Source organism: Misgurnus anguillicaudatus, chromosome 5 (assembly GCF_027580225.2).
Source record: "Misgurnus anguillicaudatus chromosome 5, ASM2758022v2, whole genome shotgun sequence".
Classification (NCBI taxonomy): domain Eukaryota; kingdom Metazoa; phylum Chordata; class Actinopteri; order Cypriniformes; family Cobitidae; genus Misgurnus; species Misgurnus anguillicaudatus.
The window spans coordinates 5,491,409-5,502,200 of record NC_073341.2 but is presented as its reverse complement, the minus strand read 5'-3'; the positions used below and the strand labels follow the sequence as shown (position 1 = coordinate 5,502,200).

Below are 10,792 nucleotides of genomic sequence, written 5' to 3'. Positions count from 1 at the left end.
ATATGAGATTAAACTACCGTATGCTGGCACAGACGCAACCAACATCCTCCGCGTGATGCTGAGAGAGACGCGCACCAGCCTTTCCGGGCATTTATTCCACATTCATTTGTCGTTTATGTACAAAACAACACAATTCATGTGTAATAACATGTAAACAGGTGGCTAGTGTTTCACAGCAGCGTTGGTTTTAGCTTGTGAAGCACTTGAAATGCTCGTCTGCAAGTTTTAGCATATCACTCTATAACAACATCAATGAGCATCAGTTAATACAAATTTCAGTTTCTAATTTAATTCTTTATTTTACCTGCTTGTAATGTTAACCTCCTTGTAGGTCTATAAAGCTCACTGTATTTGTAATTGATTAAAATATACTAAAGGGTTTTATAAGTTGGTTTTAAGTGAACTCACACAAAAAGAGCTCATTGTGCACTTCAATGTCTTTTGTTCAAGTTTTTGTTTGCATTTAAAAGTTTGCGTATAGTGAGTCATTTAATGTCACAACTTCACATCTTTTGTGCATATACTGACAAATATTTGAAGAGTATTGCAAAGAGTATTGTTTCTCACATTAGATGCTTATCGCTGACATTCTATTGTTCAACTTTTGGGCTGAATTCATGAACAAAATGATGCTTGTTGTTGTTGTTGTTGTTGTTGTTTCAGAGTAGATATACCGAATGACACAGAAGGACGATTTTTAATTAGGAACGCTTAATTATTCCGAATTAATCGTTTTTTTTGTGAAAAAGAGAAGCAGGGCAATATTTTATTGTAAATGTAGAATTAATCTTCTAATTAGTCTCAAATTATCTGTTATAGCCTGCCTATTACATGTCTATACTGAGCACTATACTGATATGAACTATATTTGAGGTAGGCTACATGTTTTTGCATTCTGGAAGGAAGTTTACGACAGTTTCAATTTATTCAGCTTGCACAGATGGAGAACCCACGCCACATTACATGGTTACAGATGAGCCTTATTCGAATTATTATATAAGGTTTTCTGTGAGACACGTGCCTGGTGCTGAACATCCAAACTTCAGCACACTATGAATAAGTTGTTGGTAATATAACCTATATATTTATGCATTTAGCTGACGCGTTTATCCAAACCATTTAAGCTATGCATTAGAATCATTTTTTGTGCTCCTTGGGATGCAGTGAGGGACAGGAATATTATTGCTACATATTACGCATTTAATTCGCAAAATTTAGAAAATCTTCTCTTGGACAAAACACTGTAGAATGTGACTCCGGCAGGCAGCAAACGCGCGCCAGTAAAAGCTTCCGACACTCATGCATATTTGATGGTGGTGCTGGTGCATGATTGTCAGTTTATTTGTTTTCAATGCGCGTGTCACACTATTCCATGCATCCCCCAATTGCTCCAAATGAAACAAAGAAAAATATATTTGCGTCACTCTGTGATGCTTTATTTCCATATTCGGTCATATGGCACAGACACAGACGCCGAAGAGTTTGGAAAGACACGCCACGGATGTAGTAACGTGATAGGACGAAACATGCAGCTCACAGGTGACTGAAGAGTTTGGCCTCGAGGGGGTTGGGGTTCAAATGAGTGGCGCGCATTGGTGTGATTGGAGCAACAGACATCCATCCATCTGCTCCGTATCGCCGGCGCGTGTCAGGCGCGTGAGATCACCATTGATTTTGAATGATGAAACCCCGTACAAAAATAGCTGACCTATGGACAATAGAAATATGGATAAAGAAATAGAATCTAAATGTCTATAAAAAGCTAAACAATATGCGAATGTTGAATAAAGTAGAAAATGTTTTATTGCATGACATCCTTAAGTGTAAGATATTTCTAAACTCTTGTTTTTGTCTCCAATTCATTCCCTTATTTTTGCACAGTGGTATTGAAGCCCTCGTGCAATGTCATTTGCTTAGCTTTACAGTAGTGCACACTATGGACAGGTGTGGTTTGCTGCATGTCCCTTAATTTGAGAAATAAGATCGTACTGCGATGATTTGGCAGATGTTATATAGCGTGGCTTGGGTGCTCGTCGTGTGTTGTGTTGTTTATCAGTGGGGCGATATGTTTTGGTGTAATCCCAGGTGAAAGAAAATATCTTACATTACAACTTGCTATGAAACAATGCAACTTTAATCTGACATTAACCTTAATGCTTAAAAGAACAAATTTGCTATGAAATAAGCAAGATTATTCCAGAATACGAAGTAAAAACGTTATTTTCCATCAGTTTCAAAAACTGATTTATTGTACCTGAAAATTTGAATTAGCCTACTGTATATATTTTAGATCTAAACATCGTTGCAAACATATGTAGAATTCTTTAAATTATTTTTCATATCAATATCAATTAAATGCACATGCTAGTGGTTTACTAAATAAACCTAACATCGGCCAACAGATGGACTGTCAGATCTTCATCCTATGGCTTCCCCCTTTGCGTCAGTGTAACGCGGAATAAAAAGGAAGCCCCTCCTTCCACGCCAAATAGCCCTATAAAAGAGCCTTCACAATCACTCTGACCACAAACACTTTACTCGCCTTGAAAGAGCTGAAACTAGAGACGAAACATCATGACTCCCAACTTCATCACAGATGCTCAGTCTCACTCATTCTCCTCTCGAATGACTGTAGCTCAGAAAAAAGAGGCAAATGAATTAAGAAAGGTGAGGTCGATGTTGTGTTGCTTTATTGAACAACCATATCACCTTTATAGTTTGATTGAATCTGTTAAAACATCACATTAACGCATTATTTTCTTTTCAGACTCTCAAGCCACTGATGGAGAAGAGAAGACGTGCTCGAATAAACGAGAGTCTCAATCACCTAAAAACACTCATACTGCCACTGGTCGGCAAAAATGTAGGTATCCAAACTTTGGTGCATGCATTATCACACTTTTTTTTACATTGAAACACATGCCAGTCTCAAAAAATGACCCTAATATATCAAATTATTTTCAATTTATAGGCTTCACGCTATTCAAAGCTAGAGAAAGCTGATATTCTGGAAATGACAGTGCGCTTCCTTAGAGATTTGCCTTCGTCATTCAATAAAGGTGAGTTTTACAACAATGCATTTTTTTACGTTTCCAGACAAGACAAAATCTTTCAAATTGGAACATACCATTTAATGATTCACTTCTTTTTCCAAGGTCAAACAGACAGTTATAAAGAGGGTTACAAAGCCTGTTTCCAGCGCGTCTCTGCGCTGCCGCCGCAATCCGGCCTGGACGCAGAAACCCGTCAGCGCGTCACTGAATTCATCCAGCACTCGATGGTGCCTGTGACATCAACCTGCCATAACTGCTGTGCTCATAACTCCAGGACGATCTCACAGATGCACCAGAAACTCTTGAGCTTGAGAAACAACAGCGGTAGCGCATCAGCATCCAGTCAACTCCAGCCTGCGCCACTGGCACCTGTGGACATGTGGAGACCCTGGTGACCAAACACGCACCAGGAAAACCTTCAGGGAAAACAACTGTAAATTATTTATGTGTCGTAGTAAGTGTTAGATTTTCAAATGTAAAGCCTGTAAGTGAGATTACATATAAGAATATTAAGATGTTTTGCAAATGCGGCAACTTTGTAATTCAAAGTTAGCCAATGAGCACAGATCACGAAGATGCTGTATTTTGTGATATTTATTTCATGCAATCCTCATCGGGGTTAAAGGATTATGGGTTGTAAACAACACAATTGTAAACCCCAAGGGTTAAAATGTATTTGAGGTTTGCACAATTGACTTTATTACATTTGGTCTGTGCAAAGAAGTTGTAAACACTATGTGTTAATGATTAATGGCAAATGAATGTCCCTGAAGGAAATCTGATTACAACAATGTAACTGTGAAGCAACAAAAACAATAAAGCCATTTAGCTTTTAAATTCTTGAGCGGTAGATTTTTCTTTTTTGAAAACTGTTTGTAACAGAACTTGCAAGTTAAATAAGGACAAGATCATCTAAATGGATATCTTGCATTTGCAATGTCTTTAACAAATAATAATGTAGGAAAATCACAAACACACACCACTCAAATCAAATATGGCATGAAAACATAAATCTCACTGGTTCTTGCATGTCTCCTGACAATTTATATCATAATTATTATATTTAATCAGTGTATACCACTAGTCAACTAAATGAATATAACATGGCAAAGATGAATGCACATTTATACAACAGGTTTATATATTTATATAATAAATATATTTTTATAATAAATCTTTGAAAATCTAATTATGGATTTGAATTTTTTATGTTATTATAACCTAAAGATGCTATGTGAAAGTAAATGAAAATAGTCATCTTGTCACTTTGTTGATATATAGAAAACACATTTTTATCGAAATAAGTCAAATATATATATATATATATATATTGACGCTTTTTACCGTGTTGCATTGTTTCGAGAGTTCGAAGCATTTTCAAACAGAGAAAAGACAAAACACAGAAAACAGGAAAATTACTAAATATAGCCTATTAAATAAAGTACAAGGTTATTACTGCATTGCTCTCAGCGAAAGATGCACTTGACAGATTTATATGTCATTATTCTGAGTAATGAATTAATATGATTGTATTTCTTTCATCTTTGAACCTGGTGAAGCTTATTTAGGCATACTTGCCCTGGAGGACACACTTAGCAATCAATTACAAAAATCAGTATACGAGGTCATAAAGGCATCGATGAGTTTCTTTGTGTGAAATGCGTGCAATAGGCCTACATAGACCAAATTCCAATTTTGCGTGCATGTGATACTCCAATCGTTCCCATTCATTTAATGCGGCGCATCTTTTCGTGTCGTTTTATGTATAAGTTTCTCCTTTTTTCCAACCATTGTCGCTTTGGTTTGTTTTCTGTTTTTTAAGCATTTCATGAGAATGGGTTGCTTACATCACACCCAGGTTCTTGCGGAAAACTACTCATGTTGATTTTGTTAAGGTAAAAAGCAAACCATTTTTCTTTTTTTTTCATTATATACAAACAAAGATGTTTTGGGTTGAATTGGAAAGATTTTTATGAAAAAATTGAACATTGCTTTCAACGATCAAACACTTGATAAAGAAAAGGAATATCTTATTCAAATGTTGATTTTACTGGGGAAATTTCGCATTCATAAAGTAAAATGGTCTGACTCCAAACCAAACTTCTTTCACTTTAAAAATGAGCTTAAGAATTACTGTACTATGCTAAAGAACAGTAAAAAAAAATCAGACAGAGCTCACATGATAACAAGCAAATATGACATTGCTAGTTAAATGACAACTTTTTTCCTTTTTTCCCTTCTGTCTCTCTTTGTTAATTTATTTATTTTAACTCTGGCTTGTTGATTGTCTAATAATTGTATAATTTTGCTTAATTACATATTTCTCATTGTACTGTTGTTGATTGCAAATTTAAAAAATAGATTATGTTAAATATGTCACAGAGTGACGTAAGATGGCAGAACCCAAAATAATGAAGAATAATTCCGCCCGTGTCCGTGAAACACCCCGCTACTTCCGGTAACTCCGGGCAACCAGATTTGGGCTTTATTGAAGACAGGTGCACAAACGAACGTGGAGATTGGCGATTGGGCAATTCGATGGAGAGGAGGAGTATAAATAAAGCATCTGAGGAACAGGAAGGGGAGTTGTTTATTCCGGTTGATGCTGTGGGTGAGACTGAGGATATTGCAGATTTGGCAGCGTGAACACGGAGGATAGGGCAGAAGAAAGATAGAGTTGAGTATTTAAAGCATTTCCCGTTGCAGCATTCGTATTGACATACAATGTTTACCTTAAGAGATCGTGTATATTTGAGAAGTCCTTGGGAAACGCATCGGAAGGAACGAAGGAGTATGTTCTAACCATCTTGTATACACCAGGCCTTTGGGAGAGAGAGGTAAACATAGAGTGTCAACAAAACAGTGAGTACATGCAGTTTGCTGTCCTGTGAGTGTCACCGCTGCTAACATTGTGTTCCAGTGTGTTTTCCTGTGTGCTGACACAGTGTGTTTGCGGCCCCACCTGTGGAAAGGAGTGGTGGCTGAGCCGAAATTAACTAAAGTGAGGAAGGAGTGTGATTACCAGTCGCAGGGTGGACGTTCCATCTGGCCATCCTTCGCATTAGCCCCTTTTCAATTGTTCAGGATCAACTCCCGGCCCAACGTGGTGGTGTGACCCTAATTTACAGTGAGTGTGGAGTGCAGTGGGTGAGTCTTTCTTTTTGACATGTGTATACTTGAAGGATTGAAGTGTGGTGCTGTGTCAATGTTGTCAGCAATCACCCCCTAGGCCGAAGAGGAGAACCCTGGATAAAAGGGAGTGAGCTGGTGTTGGTGGATGACTGATACTTCTATATACACCTACTGTGACTCATAATTCCTTCCACCACCTGGTGGTGGCGTACAATCTGCAAGAAGTAAGGAGTTGTTGTGAGTGGTGTGTGGAGTAACTGAAGGAGGGGAAGTTTTGATTAGCTGCTGCGTGGAAAAAGGTGGATGTGCTGCTTTGTGTATGAACATATGCCTGTTTGAGTGTTTTCAGATGCCCGCCCCTGTCTAGATCTCTGGTCACGCTGTGGAAGAGAGGAGAGGGAAGTGTCGGCCGACACGAACAGTACACCTCTGGTGTGGTGTTCTATTTCATTCTACCCGCCGCTTGTGATTCCATCTGTGGCCGTGCTAGGTCCAACGTGCAGCAGCCCTGGCCTGTATCTCCATCTGTTCTCCTGTTCAAAGTCAAGTGGTGATGTATCCCTCCTTACATGCTCACTGTAGTAGCCTATCGTTAAAGAGTCTCCATGTGTTTGTTTGCTGCCAGTCTGTAGGTTTGAGCCAAGGGCTCTGTGCCGACATGGGACTGTTTCACTACGTGTTGGAAGTCCACGTCTGAGTGTTGCTCCAGAAGTCCGTCCTAGCGAGGAGGACCGGAAGTTGTGTGTGTATCTACGTTCTCTCCAGTCACCGAAGCCCTACAGAACTTAAGCTCCACGTCCGCTTACCTCCGGGTTGGCCTCTCCAGTTCTGCCCTCTGGGACGCACTTGTGGACCTTCTAGACGCCCCAGCTTGGAGCCAGTGTGCCACTTATCTGCCAAGGTCGCCCATCTAGGTACTTACATACAACCTACATACATACCTGAGTACTTACCTGTGTTCATTCTCTATGCCCAGGAAAGAAGGTTGGGAGGCTCTGTCTGCAGCTTGCCTGGGAGACACGAGGCACAAAAGCAAGAATATTTACTCTCAAGTCGCGTGCGGATGAAGAAGAGGAAGTCAGATTGACCTACCTATCAGTCCCCGTGAGAGTCAGAGGCGACTCAGAATCGACGCTCTCCTGGCTCAGAGCTGAAGTTTTAGTCATCCCTTTCCCCCTCCCCATTTACCTTTTTAAATTTAATAAAGATTGTTTTAATTTAATTACTCTCTCTCGTGTGTCTGTCATTGGGGCGTTTTTGGGACCTCCTCGAGGTGGAAATTAGGGAGGGGCGGGACTCACGACATTAGTGGTCCGCTCCGACCTGTGACAAATACAAGGAAAATGTGTCCGGGATTTGTCCGGGATCGTTTGATATTTGGTTCATTTACACTGCCAATGATTTTCTGGAATTTGTTCGTGCATTCACACACTGCATTGGCTACAATGAAGACTATTGAATTAAATGGGAAAATATCAGGCATGCATTGCTACCACTCTAAACGTGCTAATATACAAGAAAGGGGGCTAAATAATTGTCAAAATTTTAGTTCAACCAAAAAAATCCTAGCTTGCACTTTCTTTCTGTTTGCCTTCCATCAGAGTGCAGTTTTTCTTTGTCTTTCATATTTGTGGTTAGTATTGTGGAATTGGCAAAGACCTGGTGGTTATGTTTGTGAAAGCTTTACAGACAAAATTAATAGGGCCTCGCCATTTTCATTATTTTACAGACTTATTATACATCAAAGTGTAATATGACATTGACAGAATATTAAACAACCTTGTCTGATAGTCTGACAGTATTGTGTCATAGTATCAGGACATTGTGTCTGTTGCGCACGGCTAGGGGTGAATGGCCGGATGATGGGCCTATTTGGGAGAAAGTCCAGGGCTGGTTTTTAGCCCGAGTCCATCCCTGATTAACCCGATAGCACATTTGAAAATAGTTGAAGTGCACATTCATTGTTTAAATTAAAGGGAATTGTGAGAACACCTCACAATTTGAAGGAAACACCTTTTCACGATAACACCTTGTAGTGATTTTGTCTCCAACATGGTGTGGTGGAAATCATATAAACACCAGCAGTGTACATTTAACACTGTTGATTTTGCTGTGTAGAAAAGCTAAGCTTATGTTTTGGGCACAGACACTTGGGCAGCTTACTTAGAGATTTTATTAACACGAGCACCGTTGACTGATGCACTGGCCTTACAAACAGTTGTGCTAAAAGAACCGCCCCCTGCTTGCAACACCCTCTCTTAGCCAGACCCAGAAAACTCCCATTATAGTGAAAAAGAGAACATACAGTGGTGGCCAAAACTTTTAAAACACCTTGTCTGGAACAGGACAAGAACACAGGCGCAAACAGTTTAAGAGAAACTTTTATTCTGACAAATGGAAAACAAAACCCACAAAGGGGCAAAATAACAAACTTGGCAAATAAGACACTAAACAAACTAGACAATAAATTTGACAATGGACTTGACTAAATACTAGATTTGAGTAAAGGATTACTCACATGAAAGATACAAAACAAACAAGCACAAGACCACAAACACAAGGGCATTAAATAATGTAGTAAATCAAAAGTGGAACAGGTGACATGAATCAAACAATAATGAGGTGATTCACAAGGAGATGAGGGGGCGGGGTCAGGAGACGAGACAGAAAGAACATGGCCTAAATAAACAAGACAGTGCTTTCACACAAAACATGGTAGGCTACTGCCAGAACCCTGTCACAAGGAGCTAGAAACCATGACAAAACAGGATCCTGACAGTACCCCTCCCCCAAGGGATGCCACCTGGCGTCCCTCAAGGGGACACACTAAATAAAAGACAGGACTGAGACACGGACACAAACCACCAAAACATGACAAATAATAATAAGGGTAGACAAAAATAAATTACAAAAGGGTTGGGGTGAAACAATAAAAACAACAAACATGGGAGGGAGGGGGTGGAGGCACAACAGAGTTCACAATGGGAGAGGAGGGTGGAACCTTAGTCCAGGGGATGTATTAGAGGGCTTGGGGCGAAAAGTCCAGGCAGACTTGATGGGGGGTTTAGGAGAGACAGACCTGACATTGGACACATGAGGGGCAGTTCCAAAGGGGGCAAAGAGGAGGGAGGGCATAGACAAAGAAATTGAGGACCAGGTAGAGGGGCAGGTTGATTAGAGTGTAGGGAGACATTGGAGGCGAGACAGGGACCAAGACAGTGAGCGCTACTCTTGGCAGCATGGACAAGACAGGGGGCGCTGCAGCGGGCTGGAGAGCTGAGACAAGGGGCGCTGCCATGGGCCGAGGATCAGAGACTGGGGGCACTGCAGCTGGCTGAGAATCAGAGACAGGAGGCGCTGCAGCGGGCTGGAGAACTGATGCTCCCTTCCTTTTTTTCTTTCTCTTGGGGCAATTCACTGGAGTTGTGACCAGTTGAGTTGACAAAGGGACAGACAAGACTGGCTCAAAGGGGATCAAAGGAGGCGTTACTGGTTCTGGGTGCTCTTCTCCCTATTTTCCCTCGAAGGCTGGCTCCTGGGGCAGGGATCTCAGGAGTCGACAGAGATGGAGGAGGGTCCTCTAAAGACATGGCACCCAAGATGCAATCCTCCTGGATAGGAGGCAGTGAGTTTGACGTGTAGTTTAGGGGTGGCATTCGAATCTGGTCTCGTTGCCGGTGTCATTGGACAATGTGGCCTAACAACTTCCAGTAGTGCAGATGAAGCACTGGCTAGAAACTCTGGGCAACACCCCACTACTCTTCTCCACTGCCAGGGTGTAGTCCCTAAGAGGTACTGGTGCATGGTACTGCCAAAACACTGTAACAAGGAGCTAGAAACTATGACAAGACAGGATCCTGACACACCTGTCAGATCTGAACATTGACATTTTTTGCCTCCAAAACATGATTTGATTTTATAATGATGATTGAACTTCATCAGTAATGTTATCCCATCCCTTCTGCATCTAGCAAAAGGCTTTCCTTTGAATGCACAAGTGCAGGTTTATTTTCCAACTCGCTGCATATTTGCTAGATGGGGTTGAGGTCCAGACTTTGAGGGGGCCTGCAAGAAAAATGACCTAAGTCTCCTTATGATGGCTCTATTCAATGGTTTATATTGCATAATGATGACTTTGCAGGTACAATTGTGGTCATCATAGGGAGATATAGGTCCACTCCTATGCAGGAGGCCACACACTCACACAAGTGTACAATCCATAAACACATCCCCTCCCCCATCTCTGTCTTTCTTTGTGGGACTGTGACTGCCAATTAGCAGTAAACAAAGCTATCTTAATTCCAACATTTGCTACACACTACTGCTGGGGTTTACTGAGTCCTGGATTCGTACAAATTTGTTTTGTTGTACTGTAGTATATGCCCCCCCCCCAGTCCACTACATAACTTAGTAGAGCTGGATAAACACCATGAGGATGGCAGCTCACTCATAGTCTATTCAGAATTCAAAATCCATTTAGAAAATCCCTATGCTGCTGAATTCCAACTTTCTTCACCTAGTTCAACCTCACTCGGCCTTACCACAACTGGAACCCCCCAAATCAGGCAACCAGCTCGACCTCATCTACATGTCCACCACTGATAAAA

General features: G+C 40.9%; 1 protein-coding gene across 1 annotated transcript; it reads left to right on the top strand.

Moving 5' to 3' along the window:
- The first annotated feature begins 2,379 nt into the window (after positions 1-2,379).
- hes2.1 (hes family bHLH transcription factor 2, tandem duplicate 1) lies at positions 2,380-3,890 on the top strand. Its single transcript, XM_055168794.2, has 4 exons — positions 2,380-2,667; positions 2,768-2,863; positions 2,972-3,059; positions 3,156-3,890. Exons 1-4 carry the CDS (start codon positions 2,575-2,577, stop codon positions 3,446-3,448), a joined length of 570 nt encoding a protein of 189 aa, XP_055024769.2. The 5' UTR covers positions 2,380-2,574; the 3' UTR covers positions 3,449-3,890.
- The last annotated feature ends 6,902 nt before the right edge of the window (positions 3,891-10,792 follow it).

Excerpts from the sequence above, each read along its gene's own strand:
- hes2.1 (XM_055168794.2), top strand. The coding sequence starts at position 2,575 with ATGACTCCCAACTTCATCACAGATGCTCAGTCTCACTCATTCTCCTCT. Across the intron at positions 2,864-2,971 it reads TGCCACTGGTCGGCAAAAAT|GCTTCACGCTATTCAAAGCT; the intron begins GTAGGTATCCAA and ends TTCAATTTATAG. Across the intron at positions 3,060-3,155 it reads GCCTTCGTCATTCAATAAAG|GTCAAACAGACAGTTATAAA; the intron begins GTGAGTTTTACA and ends TCTTTTTCCAAG.